General features: G+C 49.8%; 1 protein-coding gene across 1 annotated transcript in view; it reads left to right on the top strand.

Annotated features, from left to right (window-relative positions):
* The window catches only part of VWA8 (von Willebrand factor A domain containing 8), a 165,614-nt gene that overhangs the window by 13,832 nt on the left and 131,602 nt on the right, over positions 1-20,180 (top strand). The window contains exons 3-4 of the mRNA XM_029047902.2: positions 1,623-1,753; positions 7,358-7,468. Coding sequence (XP_028903735.1) covers positions 1,623-1,753; positions 7,358-7,468 — 242 coding nt within the window. The remainder of the gene's footprint in view (positions 1-1,622; positions 1,754-7,357; positions 7,469-20,180) is intronic.

Here is a 20,180-nt window from a genome sequence, read left to right as displayed (position 1 = left end):
GCAGACAGTGGTAAGCCACGCCTCTACGTTCTCCAGTGCTCTTCGAGGAATCAAATTTGAAAACCTCTCCTGCCTCCTTCGCCGCCAACACTGAAGGAGCATATGAGGCTGCACGTATATGGGAAGTTAATTTGTACTTTTCAGAAAAACAGAAGCAGCTAGGAAAAGAGGAGGCGGAGTGTTGACGTGATAACGGTCTCAAAGCAGAAGAGGAGCTGTTCTAATTCTCCATCCACACCCACTCCCTCGGAGAACTCATTCACTCACACGGCTTCAAGTACCAGTTCTCTGTGGTCGATGTCCAGATCTACATCCCCAGCCCTGATCTCCCTCCCTCTCCGCAGCCTCGCACTTCCTCCTGCCTTCACGACATCTCCAAGTGGTTGTCCTCCCGTCACCTCCAACTTTATATGTCTAAAACAGAGCTTGTTAACCTCTCACCCAAACCCAGTCCTCCCCCGACTTGCCCATCACTGTAGACGGCACCACCATCCTTCCTTTCTCAAAAGCCCGTAATTATCCGCGACTCTTCGCTTTCATTCAACCCACGTATTCAGTCCATCGTTAAATCCGGTCGGTTTCCCCTTCAGAACGTCCGTCCAAACCGCTACCGTGTTCATCCAAGCACTTATACTATCCCTCCTTGCTTACTGTATCAGCCTCCTCGCTGACCTCCCTGCCTCCTGTCTCTCCCCACTCCAGTCCAGACTTCACTCTGCTGCCCGGATCATTTTACTGCAAAAACCTTCAGACCGTGTCCTCAAAAACCTCCACTGGTTGCCCATCCACCCCCGCATCAGTCGAAAACTCCTCACCATTGGCTTTAAAGCACTCAATCGCCCTGCCCCTTCCTACCTCACCTCGTTGCTCTCTTACTACAACCCAGCCCACGCAATTCGCTCCTCTGCCAACCTTCTCACTGTACCTCAGTCTTGTCTATCTCACCCCTGACTTCTCGCCCGCGTCCTGCCTCCGCCCTGGAATGCCCTCCTTCTTCAAATTTCACGGATAATTACTCTCCCCACCTTCAGAGCCTTATTGAGGCACATAATAAGCACTTAACTAGTAGCATAATCATTATTATTATTAATGGGGGGGAGTCTCTCTCTCTGAGGGTGTGTAAGAGTATGACAGTGATATTTTAATCTTACTTGGAAGCCAGGGACAGGGAGTCGTGATTTCTCCCTCCCTCCCACTTAGATTTTTAGCCTCCATGTTGTGGGCAGGGATTGTCTCTATTTGTTGCCGAATCGTACTTTCCAAACGCTTAGTACAGCGCTCTGCACACAGTAAGCACTCAATAAATAAGAATGAATGAAATTGGCAACCTGATTATCTTTGTAGCTACCCCGGTGCACATTGCCTAGTCAAGTGCCGTCGTCACCCTTCTTATTCGCGCTTCTTCTTTCAGACCCACGATTCTTTATCTAAGACAACCTTCGTTTCCCCAGAGGTTTAACTGCCATCGATTAAATCTCACTGAATTGAAGTCGGAAGACTTGGGATCGGAAGTCTTGCCTTTCCCGTCGTTCTTAGCCTTTTCAGCGGGGGCGGTGGGGGCTTAGTTTTGTGGCCGAGGTGAGTCCGAAGTGGCCTGAACGTGCTGTTTCTTTTTTCTGCAGTGTCCGACTCCCTGGCTCAGTCGGTGGTCCAGCACCTGAGATGGATAATGCAGAAAGACCTCTTGGGGCAAGATGTGTTCCTAATAGGACCCCCCGGCCCTCTTCGCCGCTCCATCGCCATGCAGTATCTGGTATGTCGGTAATGCTTGCGAAAGCCTGGCGACTGCGAAGTGCATTCGCGTGACGTAACTAAGAACGAATAAGGCTAGGGCATTTCATCGCTTTAAATTGTAAATATGGGAAAGCCAAAACCAGCAGATTATCTCACCGAAAAATACCCGCTGGGAATACGTCCTGCTGCCTGTTCAATCGTATTTCATTCAGTCGTATTTATTGAGCACTTACTGTGTGCAGAGCACTGTACTGAGCGCTTGGAAAATACACTACCGCAATAGAGAGAGACAATCCCTGACCGCACCCCCCCCCCCACGTTCTAGGTGGAGACTTAGATAGACTTCAGGGACCGGGAAGCAGCTTGGCCTAGTGGAAAGAGCAGGGGCCTCGGAGTCAGAGGATCTGGGTTCTAATTCCAGCCCCACCACTTTTTTTTGAATGGTATCTGGTAAGCTCTTACTACGTGCCAGGCACTGTACTAAGCGCTGGGGTAGAGACAAGGTGTTACGCCCCAATAGAGTCATTTAGGGACGGGGCTCGAGGGGATTCGTGACTCAGCTTTACTGACGGAATAAACCACGACAGTGAAAAAACAGGATAGAAAGAACAGCGAGTCTTTTGAAACGTGGTGTTGGAGAAGGCTTTTGCGAGTACCGTGGACTGCCCGAAAGACAAACAGATGGATTTTGGAGCAGATTAAACCAAAGTGATCTTTGGAAAGCCAAATGACTTGATTTAGATTAGCATATTTTGGACACATAATCAGGAGGACTGATTCTCTAGAGAAGACACTAATGCTAGGAAAAGTCCAGAAAGAGCGTGGAAGAGGCAGACCGGCAGCTAAATGGATAGAGACCATAGCGACGATCACAGAAGAACCGTTAGAAAGGTTATGGATTATGGCAGAGGACAGGACCTTCTGGAGAAAGTATATCCATGGGGCCGCTATGAATCGGAAACGACCCGACGGCACTTAATAATGATAATAATGATAATAATAAACTGCACTCTTCACATGGTAATCAGGTTGGAGCCAGTCCCTGTCCCACAGCGGACTCACGGTCTTAATCCCCATTTTGTAACTAAGCCCCAGAGAAATGAAGTGCCTTACCCAAGGTCGTACAGAGGACAGGTGGCGGAGCCGGGATCAGAACCCAGGTCCTTCTGACTCCCAGGCCCGTGCTCTATCCACTAGGCCACGCTGCTTCTCAGTCCATGGACAAGTCACTTAATTTCTCTGTGCTTCAGTTCCCGCAACTGTAAAATGGAGATTAAATCCTACTCCCTTAAACTGTGAGTCCCATATGATACAGGGACTGCCTCCAACCGGATTATCTCGTAACCACCTTGGTGCTTAGAACAGTTGCTTGTCACATAGTTTACTCGTAATTCATACACATAATTCATACACTGGACTCGGCGCTTAGGTATTTGAGCCAGGCAGGGCGTTCAGGAGCTTCAGAGGGCTCGAGGAGTGAGCCTCTTGTGAGCAGGGGTCACGTCTCCCGATTCTTGACATTGTCCCTCCCCAAGCATTCGGTACAGTGCTCTGCACGTAGTAAGCGCTCAATAGCTTGGCAGGAAGGAGGGGCAGGAGCTTGGAGCCCTACCGGGCGGGTCCCCATGTCCTTGCCTTTCCAAGATGGCTAGGAGAAGCCAAAGCTGTGGCCACCGTGACTTCAAACCCATCTCCAATAGGCATCGATTGATTGCATTTATTGTGCCCTTACTGTGTGCAGAAGATTATACTGAGCACCTGGGAGAGTATAATACAACAGAGTTGGTAGACACATTCCCTGCCCGCAGGAGCTTACTGTCTCGAGGGGGAACGGAATTTAAATAAATTACACGCATGGCAAGGGCCGAGAATAAGAATGTGGCTATAAGTACCGTGGGTCTGGGAGGGCAGGGACTATCTAGTACATAGGTGATTCGGAAATGGGGGGAAAAGGAGGAATGAGGATGTAATCAGGGAAGGCCTCTTGAAGAACACGCGAGTTTAGGAGAGCTTTGAAGGCGGGAAGAGTGTCGGTCTGCCATGCTAATCTTTTATTTCCTCCTCAAAAATTGGGAAGTGGCTCGATGAGTGAATATGATATTTCTGGATGAGATTGGTAAATAAATAATAGGACATTCCCAGATGCTACCAGATACGTGTACGTTCTCAATTCTCACGTGTCCCCGAATGGGAAAAACCGGGGGGCTGCAGGGCTCGGCAGGTATTGTCGGAAGCTCCGGCACCCCTACTCCGGGGAGGTCCAGGGGCTACCTCGGCAGGGAGAAGGGCTCTCCTACGATATTTTTTTTGTTCTTTTTGCGCGTGTCCCATGTGTTCAGTACAGAGCTTGGAACATCATCATTCCTCCATAAACACCGGCTGCTGCTGTGACAGACCACAGAGACGGGGAGAAGCACGGGAGGCTTCGATCTAGATTCTGGCATATAGTAAGTGCTTAACGAGTACCATAGTAATAATGATGTATACGTTATATCTACTATAATAACGATGGTATTTGTTAAGCACTTATTATACGATAGGCAATGTAGTAAACGCTGGGGTGGATACAGGTAAATCGAGTTGGATCCAGTCCCTGTCCCGTATGGGGCTCACGGTCTCAGTCCCCATTTTACAGGTGAGGTAACTGAGGCTCAGAGAAGTGAAGCGTCTTGCCCAAGGTCACACAGCAGAGAAGTGGCAGATTCAGGATTAGAAGCCATGACCTTCTGACTTCCGGGCCCGTGATCGCTTTGCTGCTTCTCAGCGATTATTAGATGAATTGAATAAAGATAATTATCTGTTCTTCTAGGAAATTCTATTATCATGATTATTCAATTCAACTAATCACTTTCTCAGCACTCCAGTGAACATTCCAGAATGTATAGCTCGAGTTACACCTAAAACCATAATGGGGCCTGAACTTTAGAAATGCAGGGCCCGGAGAGTAAGTGAGAGATTCCCAGTTCTGGTCCTGACCTTTTCTTCACGAACCCCGCCAAGCTCCAACCAACTTTTTCCAACTTCTCGAAGTTGTTTTGCATTTTTATTCCTGTTTTTTGAAAATGTTGGCAGCACTCGTTGCCAATTTCCACCAACGGCAAATGGAAACCATACGATCCTGGTAATTCCTCCTTCCAGGTCCCCAGTAAAGGTAGCGAGTCGAGCCAACCTCTCGGGGCTGACCTTTCGCCCCTCGGCCGACCCCCAGCCATCGAGCAGAAAGACAGCCGACGTTTCGGGTCCTCACCGGACGGCGGAATGGTCACCCTGCGCCTTCGCCGGCCCCGGGCGGGATCCGGAGCCTTACTGCGATCTAGATCGAGGCCGCCCGTTGCTTCTCCCCCGTCTCCGTGGTCTGTCACAGCAGCAGCTGGTGTTTATGGAAAAACGATGATGTTCCAAGCACTGTACTGAGCACATGGGACATGCTCAAAAAGAACAAAAAAAAAAAAGCTAATGAATCAACTGGGAGACGAGCGAGCAGGCAGTTAGATGAAGCAGAAGGGCATAAGGGAAAGAATGATATACGAAGAGTCGAAGGTACGGAAACGAACGCAGATGCGTAGAGAGGATGGTCGTTTCCTAACCTTTCTGTCTGATCCTTGTTCTCGTCGATACTCCCTCTCGCCTACTCTTTCTGGTTACGTCCGCTAGTCCCCCGCTAGTTCTTTGACCCCCATTTTTCAAGCTCGGGTTTTAAGGCACTCTCCGCGGGTACAGATGAGACTGTCAGCAGAATGCGCCTTCCAAAACGAGAAGGAACAGGAGGTGGACGTATGAAATCTGGGCCGATTGGCTGGTCTTTATGATTCATTCATTCACTTGTATGTACTGAGCGCTTACTGTGTGCAGAGCACTCTGCTAAACCCTTGAAAATAATTCTGCAATGAAGAGAGACGATCTCTGCCCACACCCAATCTTGCAGTCTAGAAGGGGTAGAATGGATAACCCCGCCCCCGGACTGGGTCACGAGCATCTCTATTATGTAAGACTAAAGGACTACGATCTCTCTCCTTTTCTGCAGTCTTACATTTCCTCCTGCCTTCAGGACATAATAATAATGATAATTGTGGTATTTAAGTGCTCACTATGTGCCAGCTACTGTACTAACCGCTGGAGTAGATACAAGGTAATCGGGCTGGACACAGTCCTTGTCCCACATGGGGCTCACAGTCTCAATCCCCATTTTACGGATGAGGCAACAGGGGGTCAGAGAAGTGCAGTGACTTGCCTAAGGCCGCACAACAGACAAGTGGCAGAGCCGGGATTAGAACCCAGGGCCTTCTGACTCCCGGGCCCGTGTTCCATCCGCTTGGCCGTGCTCCTTCCCTAAGGACATCTCTCCCGGGATGCCCCATGGCACCTCGAGCTAAGTGTGTCCAAATCAGAACTCCTCACCTTCCCATTCGAACCCTGTCCTTCCCAGACGTTCCCGACACTGCAGGTGACGTCCTTCCTGTCTCAAAAGCCCCTACCCATGACATTATCCTCACCTCAGCTCTCTCATTCAACCCACATTTTCAGTCTGTCACCAAATCCCACCAGTTCTTTCTTCAGAATAGCTACAGAACTCACCCTTTCTTTTAATAATAGTAATAATAATAATTGTGGCATTGGTTAAGCGCTTACTATGTGCCTGGCAACTATACTAAGCACTGGGGTGGATACAGGATAATGGAGTCGAACGTGGTCCCTGTCCCACATGGAGTTCCCGGGCTTAAACCCCATTTTACAGATGAGGTAACGGGGGCACAGAGAAGTGAAGTGACTTGCCCGAGGCCACCCAGCAGAAATGTGTGGAGCTGGGATTAGAACCCACGTCCTCGGACCCCCAGGCCCGGGCTCTTGCCAATGGGCCACGCTGCTCCCTTGCAAACTGCGACCCTACTGCCCCATCCCGTCGTGGCTCCGTCGGCAGCCTCCTTGCTGACCTCCCTGCCTACCCCAACTCAAATTCGTACTTTACTGCCTAGATCATTTTTCTGAAAAATCAAAAGGTCTTTTTTCTCCCCACATTCCTCCACAACCTCCAGCGGGGCTCAGTGGAAAGAGCCCGGGCTTGGGAGTCAGAGGTCATGGGTTCGAATGCCGGCTCTGCCACTTGTCCGCTGGGGGACCGTGGGCAAGTCGCTTCACTTCTCCGGGCCTCAGTTATCTCATCTGTAAAATGGGGATTAACTGTGAGCCTCACGTGGGACAACCCGATCACCCTATATCTACCCCAGCGCTTAGAACAGTGCTCTGCACGTAGTAAGCGCTTAACAAATACCAACATTATTATTATCCACCTCAGCATCCAACAGAAACTCCTTACCGTAAGCTCGCAGTCACCGAGTTGTCCTCCCTCTCCGTTTTTGTGTTGCAGAAATTACGCGGGAAAGTGGGGCAGTTAGGGAAATTTGGTCCTTGAACTTCCGCCCTCTACTCCCCTCTCCCATCCGACCGTAAGCTTCTCGAGGATCGCGACCGTGAGTCCTACTTCGGTCGTCCTCTCTCAGGCTCTAGCACTAGATGTCGTGGATCGATTAGTCGAATTGTACAATCCAAGCGCTTAGTACAGTGCTCTGCACATAGCGCTCAATAAATCGACTGAATGAACTAATCGGTCGACTCTTCTCCTCAGGAGCTGACCAAGCGGGAGGTGGAATATATCGCGCTATCCAGGGACACAACCGAAACGGACCTGAAACAGCGCCGGGAGATCCGAGCCGGAACCGCCTTTTACATCGACCAGGTAAGTTACTGGGGCACCTCGGCTTTCCGGCCGTTGACACCGAGTCCATCCAGTTCCTAGCCGACCCAGGCGTTCTCTGTGCCTCCGTTCCGTCATCCATAAAAGGGGGATTAAGACCGTGAGTCCCACGTGGGACAACCTGAATAACTTGTATCTACTCCAGTGCTTAGAACAGTGCTTGGCACATAGGAAGCTCTTAACAAATGCCATTATGATACTAACAACGCCTATTTTTACTACGTTTTGGATGAGACACTGTTAGGGAATTGGGGAATGTTCTTGTAAAGTATGCTTCTGTCTGGAAGGAATGCACTTCAGTGTTGGAATCCATCAATCAATAATAATAATAATAATAATGGTATTTGTTAAGCGGTCACTGTGTGTCAATCACAGGGCTCAGCACTGGGGTAGGTACAAGCCAAACAGGGTGGACCTAGTCTCTGTCCCACGTGGGGCTCACAGTCCTCATCCCCGTTTTACAGATGAGGGAACTGAGGCCCAGAGAAGTGAAGTGACTTGCCCAAGGTCACACGGCAGACAAGTGGCAGAGCTAGGATTAGAACCCAGGTCCTCTGGACTCCCAGGCGTGTGCTCTGTCCCCTAGGCCGTGTAGCTGCCCTATCAATGGAATTTATTGAATGCTTACAGTGTGCAGAGCACTGTACCAAACACCGGGGAGACTAAGAGTATGATGGTATCTATTAAGCGCTTATTATGTGCCAGACACTGTACTAAGCGCTGGAGTGGATACAAGCAACTGGCGTTGGACACAGAACAGAGTTGGTAGACACATTCCCCCCCCACCCCCACATTGAGCTTACAGTCTAGAGGGGGAGACAGGCGTTAATATAAATATACAAATTACAGATGGGAAATAGCACGGTGTAGTGGATAGGCCATGGGGCTGGGAGTCAGAAAGTCATGGGTTCTAATGCCGCCTCCAGACGAGGTAACTTGTCTGCAAAAAACGGGGATTGAGAGTGCGAGCCCAACGTGGGACAGGGACTGTGTCCGGCCTGATCAATTTGTATCTACCCCAGCATTTCGAACAGTGCGTGGCACACGGTAAGTGCTTAACAAGCAACACAATTATTGTCCCTGCGTGAATGCTGCGGGTCCGAAGGAGGGGCGGACGGGGGCTGCAGATCCGAGCCCAAGGGGGACGCGGAAGGGAATGGGAGAAGAGGAAACGGGGGCTTAGTCGGGGAAGACCTCTGGGAGGAGGTGTGTTTTTAATGAGGCTCTGACGGCGGGGAGAGCGATGGTCTGTCAGGTACGAAGAGGGAGGGAGTTCCGGACCAGAGGCGAAAAAAGAGGGCGAGGGGTGGGAAGAAACAGCCGTGTGCTTATGTGTGGTGCCGGTGGAGACGTGTGGACCGAGGCCCGGCTGTTTGGGCACGTGTTGTTCCTAGGTAACGGAGTCCTGCATTAGAGGCAGCTAATGAGTGTTATATTTGAAATGGCTTTTTAAGGCGTAAAAGGAACGGCGCGTGCTAAGTTGCAAATTGAATGTCAGGGAGAGTGCTAAAATATACTCTTCTCTCGGAATAGACTCGCACCTTTTTATTCCATCGCTTTTCAGACTGCAGAGGCAGTTTAACACCGACTGATAAACCTCACTGACCTGTTGAAATGCTTAAATGAACAGGTGAAAATAATGTTCAGTGTCTAGTTTCCCATTCCCCCCTCCTCCTCCGTGCTTCTAGTGGCATCCAAAGTGAAAGATACGCGACGTCGTCGTAACTCGTTCACTGATTTTTTCTTTTTTAGATCTAAATTTTATTTAAGATGTACATTAAAGTCAAAAGGTCCAAATCATGTTGCCGCCAGAGTTTTTGGTTTTGTTTGAAGTGGTATCGAAGCGCTTACTATGTGCCAGCCACCGTACTAGGCCCTGAGGTAGATAGAAGATTTTCAGGTTGGATGGATACCGTCCCTGTCCCTCATGGGGCTCACGGTCTTAATCCCCATTTTACAGATGAGGGGACTGAGGCCCAGAGTAGTGAAGTGATTTTCCCAAGGTCACACAGCAGACAAGTGGTGGAGCTGGGATTGGAATCCGTGACCTTCTGACTCCCAGGCCCGGGCTCTATCCACTAGGCCACCGAAGGAGTAGAGCCCCGTCCATTGTTCTCGACAGACGACTCCATCAACGTGTTATGTTTATGCATGTGTGTGTGTGTGTGTGTCTGCATACGTGCAACTCAACCATGTAACCATACCCATGTGGTGTTTTAGAAGACGATGCTAGCGATGTTTAGTTTTTATCCATGTGTCCAAGGATGACTGGGAAGACCAATGTGTGACATTGCTTTCTCCCAACATGTTTTGCACATGATGATAGATCCTTACTGCCTTTTAGGGTTTGGCCCAGAGCAGGGCCCAGCTCTCTTTTTTTGCGCCTGGTTCTCGGAATCCCGGTGTTTGTGAAGCTTTCCTAGGAGGAGAGCAATCCTTCTCCCAGATGCTGTCCTACAAGCTGGTCCGTCGGCTGCAAACGTCTCCCTGCAGCCCCCTGCGATGTCATGTCATTTAAGTCCGTCCATCACCTCGTCTTTAAATCGGATCTGCCGCCCTCTCCACTTGACTCCGTCCCTTCCCCCCGGCCACCAACTTTCAAGGGTGCCAGAGAGCCCCTCCTCTTGCCTTTACCCTCCCTCCTCCTCAGTTCCCCTACTCTTTGCTTCTTCTCTAAGCTCAGCCGTCAATTTCGTTCTCATCCTCCAAATGAGAAGTTGACCACCCTCTCGCCCTTCCCGGTCCGGTTGCTATAAGCGATCCTTCGATTTCGTTGAGCTGCCTGTGTTGACCCGCCATTTGCTCTTGAATAGGGTTCTCGGCAGAATCAGAGATAACAACGGACGCCATCTTGTATTATGGCTAAGAGGTGGTTTTCAGATTCCTTGCCCCGTCCGGAGGGGCTCCGTCTAGGCCAATAATCCCAACTTTCCCAGCTACAGCTCTGATCTGGGGAGTTCCGCACTTCCCCGGACCCCACAGCCGGACGGGGTGGACTGTGCCTTTCGGCAAGCCCCGGGGCTCCGGACCTAGGAGACCCCCGGAGTCGCGTGGCTGCAGGTCTGAGCTCCGCCCCTCCCGGCTAACGAAATCTCGTTAGTTCTTCCAGCATCCGAAGCGGGTATTCCTTGGAGATCTCGAGCCTCTCCAGATTTGGCTGATTAGATACGAATGTGTTACGCCGAAAGCCAATTACTCTCCGCATCTCTGGAGGCCAGAACGGTTTGCTTGCTAATGACCTCCCGCCAACCCCTCTGGAAAGAAGTGCTACAGAACGGTTCGAGTGGAATAAGTCATGATTTATTCATAACACTCAACACTCGGGCCTGTCTGGCACAGGGAGGGAAAGGAGGGGAATATGAATCAAAGTCTACGTTTGTCTGCCCGGGCCTAATCATTTCAAATGGAAGTACGCAAGGCATAAGCACGTCTGTTTCCACGTTACATATGCCACCTGAGCTTGCCGTGAGAGTAAATGTTGGTTCTAAATCCTGGATGCTGTCTTCTGATTATTGATAGTTTAAACCGTGAAGGGCACCATGAGAATTTATTGTATTGGCAACACAGTTCATTTTGGTTTCCCTCTTAACATTTTCGTATTCCCGAAGAAATACTAAAAACTGAATATCTGAGTATTCAGATAAGAACTGTAAAAAAAAAAAAAATCCCCAATGAAGCGGTGGACCATTTCCGAAACACCTTAAATCTAAATTTGGTATACTTAGCCTTATGTAACTTGAGAAAAGGAGCATTTTCCCTCTTTAAGATTTATGGACGGTAAGCTCGTTGTGGGCAGGGAATGTCTGTTATTGTTATATCGTGCTCTCCCAAGCGCTGCACACAGTAAGTGCTCAATAAATGAGATCGATTATAATCCTGTTAAATGTCAACCTGATCTCCATTGAGTTCTTTGTATGTATATCTATATATCGACCAAGGTGTTTGAAGGTGTTTTCATATTACTTCACTGATCAGCTTGTGGATTTATTCCATATATTTGTGTCTTTGTAAGGCACGGGTTATTTAAACCTTTATAACTGGAGATTTTCGAGATGGTGTTCGGTGGACAGGGTAAAGAGTGGATTTTTGTATAGCTATAAAATTTTTTATCTGTTGAGGGTTCCAGAGTATCGGTGTACATTTTCACAGTCAATCGATTGCTCGGTCAGATTTATCGAGCCCTTACTGTGGGAGATTGAGATTGGGAGAGAGCAGTATCACGGAACTGGTAGACACGTTCCTTACGTACAAAGAGTTTACAGTCTAGAGAGGGAGGCAGGCATTAATATAAATATATGAATTACGGATATGTACATAAGAGGCTGTGGGGCTGAGGGAGGAGATGTGGGTTTTAATAAGGTTTTGAAGTGGAGAGAGGGATCGTCTGTTGTATATGAAGAGGGAGGGCGTTCCAGGTCAGAGCAGGACGTGGGCAGGAGGTCAGGGAGGCGATAGACGGGATCGAGTAGGTCGGTATTAGATGAGAAGAGCGTTCAGGTATGATAGGTGGGAGGCAAGCTGATCGAGTGCTCTAAAGTCGACGGTGAGGAGCTTCTGTTTGATGCGGAGGTGGATGGGCAATCCCTGGAGGTTCTGGAGGAGAACTGAACGGTTTTGTAGGAAAATGATCCGGGCAGCAGAGTAAAATACGGACTGACGCTGAGGCAGGGAGCTCAGCAAGGCGGCTGATTGCAGTAATCAGGACGGGCTCGGTTGAGTGCTTGGATTGACGTGGCGGCAGTTTGAAAAGAAAAGGGCAGGTTTTAGCGACGTTGGGAAGGTTGAACCGACATGATTTGGCGACAGATCGGATATGTGGGTTGAATGAGAGAGGTGAGTCGAGGGCAACACCGAGGTCACGGGCCCGTGAAACAGGGACGATGGTGGTGCCGTCTGCAGTACGAGGCTAGGTCATTAGGGGCAAGAGCAGGGGGAGACGGACAACGGGGGTTTGAGGAGGGAGTTAAATGTGTGAAGCAACTGGCGAGGGCAGCGGACGCGGAAGTAAATAAGGACGGTAAGGGCTTAGTAAATACGACTGAATGAGGGAAAAATAATGTGGCAGGCGGAGGGTGGGGCATGTTTTTTGGAGATGGTCAGAGGAAACAGGGATGTTGGAGTGGTGATAGAGGCAGGATTTGACTTAATAAGGGGCCCATTTGAGACAGGGTAGTTTCCAGACTGGATTGCATACAGTCTGACAGGCAGCTCCGCGAGGAACAGTCGGGGAAGCCACCTGAAAGGTAGAAAGTCCGGAATTCCTGGGCATCCTGGGAAAGAAGCTCCAGGGGCCGCCATACCACTTTTCTTATGAGACCAGTCACGGTAAAAGCCAAGGTCTCCGGTCTTTTTAATCAGGATGCCAATTAGACCTACTTTCCATTAAACACCACCGTATTTGGTTGTGTGCTTTTCCAGTATACGTCTTGTTTTTTCCTCCTGCTCCCTCTTTATGTAAATTTATCATCTCCTTTAGGCAGTCACTTCACTTGTGTGCCTCAGGTACCTCATCTGTAAAATGGGGATTAAAACTGTGAACCCCCTTTGGGACAGAGACTGTGTCCAACCAGATTACCTTGAATTCTCCCAGGGGTTTAGTACGGTGTCTGGCACTTAGTAAGCACTTAAGAAATACCAAATACGGTATTCTCCTTCCCTATACCATATTTATATCGAATGAATGTCTCCCACTCTAGACTGTAAGCTCGTTGTGGGCAGGGAACAAGTCTACCAACTCTGTTATTTTTGTACCTTCTCAAGTGCTTAGTACAGTGCTCTGCACACAGTAAGCACTCAGGAAATATGATTGAGAATGGGTTTAAAAAGGGACATAATGCTAGAGCCTTAACGGACTTTCTTTTAATGGTATTTATAAGTGCTTACCACGTGCCAGGCACCCATCAGGGCGGAAGCGGTCGACGTCCCTCATAGGGCTCACGGTCTTAATCCCCATTTTACAGATGAGGTAACTGAAGTCTGGAGAAATGAAGTGACTTGCCCAAGGTCACAGCCGACAGTCAGAAGATCTCCCAGGTCCGTGCTCTACCCACTGGGCCGTGCTGTTTTCAGTAGGACTTGGAAAGTGGGAAATAATCAGGAAAGACGTGTCGGTGGAGGGGGCATTCAGGAGGGCTTGGAAGATGGAGAAGACTGGGACGCGGGATTTGTCGGGGAGGGTTTCCGAGGAGATTCACGGGACAGAGACGGGACAGTCGAGGACGACGTTTGGGCAGGTCGCCCAGGGAGCAGTGGGGAGAGCAGGTGTGGGATTAGCAGGTGAACAGAGCCGATAGGTCCGGTGGGGGTGAGTTGGTTGGAGGCCCACGAAGCCGACTGCCACGGGATTTTTGGGCCACGCGGAGGGACTCGGGGAGCCGAGGGAGAGCTTTGAGGAGTGGGGATACCTGCGTGAGTTGGGGTTCAGGGAGAAGGTCAGTGAAGCAGCGTATAGTATAGATCGATGACAGAGAAACTTTTGAATCCGGGCTCTTCTTTTCATAAATTAATGAAAAATCAAATCGATGTCATCAGGGACACAGTGACCAACATGAAGTACATCCTGCCAGAAGAGCAGCCCGTTCCGATTTAAAGATATGGTTTTCCTCCAGATTCAGGGGGGCTTCAAGTGACAGTAGAACTGTCATGCTTCCTACACGGTAAATACTCAAGGAGCGCGATCGATTGATCGATCGACGGAAGGCCCAATTAATCGGGAAATTTTCTGTAATTGTTTCATTTGCATTTTCGCCGTTGTTTCTCTTTGGGTATATAAGATCTGTTATAATGATGAGTATTAAATGTGACAGAATAGACACATCGCCTCCGGAAACGCGGGGGCGGAAAATGAGTTTGCTAAGATGCCGCTCAAGGCAGCACCACGCAGAATCGAGTTTACTTTCTGTTCCAGAATGAAACCAAACGTCTAATTAAGGAAATACAGTGTGGCACATTGTTCGTTCTTCGAGCAGCTTCAGCGGCTGCAGGAGAGAAAACGAACTGTGCGGCAGAAGTTAATCGGTCTCCAGTCGATCTCTCCCGGTCGTCCGATTGTGTTATTTCGACGGGGTGTTTGGTTTTGAGAGCACGTACGGTCGAATGTAGGTCGGTTATGGGCAGTAGCTTTGAGGGGAGTGCTTGGGTTGGTGAGGTTAAAAAAAAAAAAAATCAAATTCTTCCACTTTCCTCTTGTAAGACCTAAATTACCGATGGGGCATGTCATGCCCCACAGATTGTCTGAGCAGGAACTCTATTCTGTTCCGTAGCAAAGACCCAGTGGACCATATGGCGTGACGAGAAGCAGCGTGGCTTAGAGGAAAGAGCCCGGGCTTGGGAGTCAGAGGACATGGGTTCTAATCCCGGCTCTGCCCCTTGTCTGCTGTGTGACCTTGGGCAAGTCATTTAGCTTCTCTGTGCCTCAGTTCCCTCATCTGGAAAATGGGGATTAAAAGTGGAATGGAATGGTAATGGAAGATGGTCCCGATTATTTTCCTTTTAGACAGTAGTTAAAAGAGACTTAATTTTGCTCAATAAAAGCCAGCTTTGATCTAGGAGAATGCGTATTTTAAGCCTTTAAGGGTTTGAAAAAAAGGCATTTGGAGTTTGATAACCAATAAATCGGTGGTATTTATCAAGCACTTAGTATGTGCAGAGCACTACTCTGAGTGCTTGGTAGAGTACCGTCTGACTTTATTTTCAGTTAGCTTGCCGACAGGCCTGAATGCGCCATTTGGTTTATTTGTTTTCAGTATGTGCCGTGCTTTCTTAAAGGACATCCCGGGAGATTCTTGGGAAAAAGCCTCCTGAGGGATCTTAGCTTGGATGTACTTTTATTTTTCATAGAGCGTACTGCATGTGTTTTCAATTTTTAACTGCTTGCTGCAATAGAAGCCAATGTTTATGTTTTTAGCTCTTGTCATAGCAAAAGCCGGCTTCTCCTCTCTTGCCTGACTCTCGTCAGACCCTACCAGCTCCTCGTTGGAGGGAGTAAAATCACTATGATGGGGTCACCGGGATGGTAAGATAGAGACAGAAAGCCTACAGCGTTGCATGAAGGGGAAAAGTTTTCTATTCTGAAAAGAGATGGAGCCCTTGGAAAGAGGAAGTCTGCTGCCCCCCTCAATCCAGAGACCCAAGACCTTCAGGGGTGGAGGTAGGCAGCTCAGCCGGGGAAGTGGATGAGGTGCTTACTAAGTGCTGGGCACTGTACTGAGCGCTGGAGTAGATACAAGGTAATCGGGTTGGACACAGTCCCTGTCCCCCAAGGGGATCACAGTCTCAATCCTCATTTGACCGCTAAGGAAACTGAGGCACAGATAAATGAAGCGATGGGCTCTCTGGTTCTCTTCCTCTGCCCTTCCACCCAGTAACCGCCCACCTTGTGGCCAGAAAGAGCTGTAACGCAGCCGGCTGGGGATTGCGGGGTCCCCAGGCGATCGGTGACGTCCCTCGCGTCCCGTCCCCCACAGGTGACCACCTCCCTTCCCTTCCTGTAAAGGCGGACCCGGGGAGGGTGTAACTCAGCTTTGACCGGGTCCCTCGCTCTCACGGAACTCTCCTTTCGAGGGGACTTAGGGTCCGGCAGCACGGCCTCGCCGTCGGCCGCCAGGCAAGCCGGTGGGTCGTAGGGCCGGATTCGAGTCCCGCTCCCTTTCCCGCCGTGCGCCACTTCCCGGGAGAGGAAGGGTCCTCGGCCCTGTTGGGAGGTTTTCTTCACGACCACCGCCGCCTCTGCCCCGTCCATCGTTCCTTCTTATGGCGGAGCAGTGTTGCTGAGCACCCAGACAGTCTCAGGAGGGGCACTTTTGCAAATGTCTCTGCTCAGAAGGGTGAAGCAGGGAGTGCTCTGCCTTGCTGAGGGAACGGATAACCTCCTCCCCGCCTTAATGCCGCTGAATAGAGTGGCGGGGGCTCTAAAGAGGATTCCAAGCGCTTAGTACACTGTTCTGCACATAGTAAGCGCTCAATAAATACTATTGAATGAATGAATCTGGAAGGGGCTAGGGATCTGGCCTGTTCTCCACATACACCAGCCACAGGTCTGGATCCCTGTGGTTTGCTTGTGTGTGTGTGTTGTGGGGGTGGGAGTGGAGGGGGAGAGCCGGGCGTGGGGAGGACAGAGGGAGAGAAGAGGGAAAGAGAGAGAAAAAAGAGAGGGACAGAAAAAAGAGAGAAAAAGTGAAAAGAAACCAGAGAAAAAAGAGAGGATAGAAAAAAAGAGAAAGAAAAACTGAAAAAAGAGTGAAAAGAGAGAAAGAGAAAGAGAAAAAAAGGGAGAAGGAAGAGAAAGAAGAGAAAAAAAGAGAAAGAGAAAAGAGAGAAAAAAGAGTGAAAGAAAGAGAAAATGAAAGAGAGAAAGGAGGGAGGAAGGAAGGAAGGACACCACGCACTGGCATATGTCTTTTGGGTTGAATCACACACAGATTCCCTTCTGGAAATGTGACGTCTGGGATGGGAACAGAGTGGAAGAGCACTCCGACCTTCCCCTTCCTCTCCCTCTCACGCGTACGCAGGCGCATGAACGAAAGGCAACGAACAGCAAGTTCCACAAGTAGCCCTTTGATCATCTTAAGGACTCTTCTCTTTTAGGCGGTAATAAATGTTTATTAGGTAGCTCTTAAATATAACGGGTCTGTCGAGGACTCACGTATTGATCCGATGGCATTTAACGGGAACGTGGCTGGCAGAGAGAGAGAGGGAGTGAGAGAGCGTGAGGTCCGTAACCCGTTCCTTCCCGTGGGTTTGGAACTTGTGACCGGCCCCGACCTCATCCCTGGGAATCAGAAGGTCCCCGCTTCTCGTCCTGCCCCTGCCGCTGGTCTGCTGTGTGACCCGGGACGAGTCGTTCCACTTCTCTGGGTTTCAGTTCCCTCGTCTGGAAAATGGGGGTTGAGGCTGTCAGCGCCACGGTGGACGGACCGCTTTGCTTGTGTCCACCCCGGCGCTTAGTACAGCGCCTGGCACATAGTAAACACTTTACAAATACCACGGTAATAATAACGATTAAACTTACCAATTACAGAACACTATATATAGTAATTAATATTATTAGTTGTTAATATTGCAATCTTAATAGTCTCCATTTCGGCTAAGGTCTCGGAGAGGCGGGGCAGCACGTGGGAGGCTAGGGAGGAGGGTTAGAGGGGGACATGACAGAGGGATGCTTTTGTTCATCGATCGATCAATGATATTTTTTGAGCACTTAGTAATTTGCAGGGCACTATAGTAAGCGCTTGGGAGAGTACAATCCAACAAAGTAGCAGACCCATCCCCTGCCCATAACAAGCTTACAGTCTAGAAGGGGGAGACTCATTAATAAGAATAAATTGTCTTGTCTTCGAGTCGTGTCCGACCCGTAGCGACACCGTGGACGCACCTCTCCCAAACGCCCCGCTCTCCATCCGCAATCGTTCCGGTAGTGGATCCGTAGAGTTTTCTTGGTAAAAATCCGTAGGCGGTTTACCACTACCGCCTTCCACGCGGCAAACTCGAGTCTCCGCCCTCGACTCTCTCCCGTGCCGCCCAACACGGGTGAGTTTTGCCTTGTAGCAGATGGCCTTCCGCTCGCTAGCCGCTGGCCAAGCTAGGAACGGAACGGGTAGGCCCCTGCTTGACTCTCCCTCCCATAGCCGAGACCGGTGGAGTAATGGAAACTCTCCAGGGGCGACCCTGACAGGGGTAGGAATAAGTACATAATTTATAATATATAATTGAAAGGGGCGTACGTAAGCGCTGTGGGGTTGAGAGTGGGGGGAACATCTAAATGTCCAAAGATATCAGATCGAGAACGCAGAAGGGAGAGCGGGGGGAGAGGTGAGAATGTGGGACACCGAGTAGGTTGGCTTGAGCGGAATGAATCTGTGAACAGGGTGGGGTGGGAGAAGAGATGGGAGAAGTAGGAGGGAGAAAGCACCATAAATGGTTTGGGGGTTTTGCAGATTGTAGAGAGGAAAGGGCAACTGTCGGAGGTTTTTGAGGTGTGGAGAGATGTGCAGAATAACATTTTAGAAAAACTGATCCGGGCGGCAGAGTAATGTATGGGCAGGAGAGGGGAGAATCTAGAAGCCAAGAGGTCAGCGAGGAGGGTGAGCCACTCGTCAAGCCAGGATTCGACAAGTCCCCAGTCCAGAGTGGTGGCCGTTTGGAAGGTGAGTGGAAGGCGGGTCCCGGAAATGCGGAAGAAGAAAGGACTGGATTTGGTGGCAGACTGAATACGGGAGTTAAAAGACGGGGAGGAATCAAGGATAATGCCGGGAGACGGAGAGGACGGTGGTGGTGTCGACTGTGATGGAAAATTTAGGAGGAGTGGGTTTGGGAGGGAAGATGAGTTCAGTTTTCACTTGGTTGATCTTGAGATGTCGGCAGTATATCTTCGTAGAGTCGTCCTGTAGATGTGGAAGTGCAAGATGGAAGATGGAGAGGCCGGACCTAGCAAGATAGATTTGAGATTCATCTTCGTAGCAGTGTTAGTTGAAGCCGTGGGAGTGGGAGAGCTTCCCAAGTTTGTTAGTGATGATATAATTGTGGTTTTTGTGAAGAGCTTACTATGTGCCAAGCACTGTCCTAAGCTTGGGGATAGATACAAGATCATCAGGTTGGAACCAGTCCCTGCCCCACCTGAGGCTCACAGCCTAGGTGGGAGGGAGAACATATTTAATTCCCATTTTGACAGATGAGCAAACCGAGGCACAGAGAAGTGAAGCGGCTGTAAGCGCGTCTCTAGACTGTAAGCTCGTGATGGGGTGGGTGGGAATGTGTCTGTGTTGCTACATTGTACTCTCCCAAGCACTTAGGCTGGTTCTCTGCTCAATAAATACGACTGACCGATTTGCCCAGCGTCACACACAGCAGACAAGCGACAGAGCTGGGATTCTGATTCCCGGACCTGTACTCTTTTTAGTTGTTTTAATTATTTCATTTTAATTACTATGGTGGTACTTATGGTAAAGTGCCATAATAATTAAAAACAATTAAATACAGCGCTGGATGAGATACAGATTAATCAGATTGGACACAGTCCCTGTCCCACATGGGACTCGGCATCTTAATGCCCGTTTTACAGACGAGGTCACTGAGGCACAGAGAAGGTGAGTGATTCACCGCTTCTCGGTCTATTTCAGTGTTTGTCGTCCTACACGGGCAGCGGGTGCCGCACCGAACCCGATGTGCCCGTTTGGATTTTTCCTTCCTCGTTTTCCAGTTGAGCCGTTGGCCTTATTCGTCCTCTTCCCCGCCAACCCCTCCAACCAGCCTTGCGGATACCCACAGTAGAAAGGTTACATCACTGCGTCACCATGGCAGTTAGAGGACGGTCTTTGGTCGGCAGCTCTTGGGCTGCCGACTGCGGCCCCTCAGTTCCCGGGCTTGGCCGCTCCCGGGCCGTACCGATGAGGAGTGTTGAAAATCTCGGCCCTCCCCGGGGTAGGACTGGTTACCCGATCCCCCTTTCTTTTTGGTCTTATTTTTAGCCCCAGAGGGTATCTGCACGAGCCCTTCGTGCTGGGGCAGGCTGATCCGGCCGAGGGGCGGAAGGAGCCGGCTCTGCTCCCGGTCGCCCGTCCCCTCTCCCCATCCCTCTAGACCGTAAGCTTGTTGTGGGCCTCTTAGATAAATAAATGAACACCTAGATAGGTATGTAACACAGCTAAATAACACCCAAGTGAAATAACACATAGATAAATAGGTTCCAGATTGGACT

Source organism: Ornithorhynchus anatinus, chromosome 20 (assembly GCF_004115215.2).
Source record: "Ornithorhynchus anatinus isolate Pmale09 chromosome 20, mOrnAna1.pri.v4, whole genome shotgun sequence".
In the NCBI taxonomy this organism is placed as follows: Eukaryota; Metazoa; Chordata; class Mammalia; order Monotremata; family Ornithorhynchidae; genus Ornithorhynchus; species Ornithorhynchus anatinus.
The sequence above is the reverse complement of the archived record's forward strand: the minus strand, read 5'-3'. Positions and strand labels throughout refer to the sequence as shown.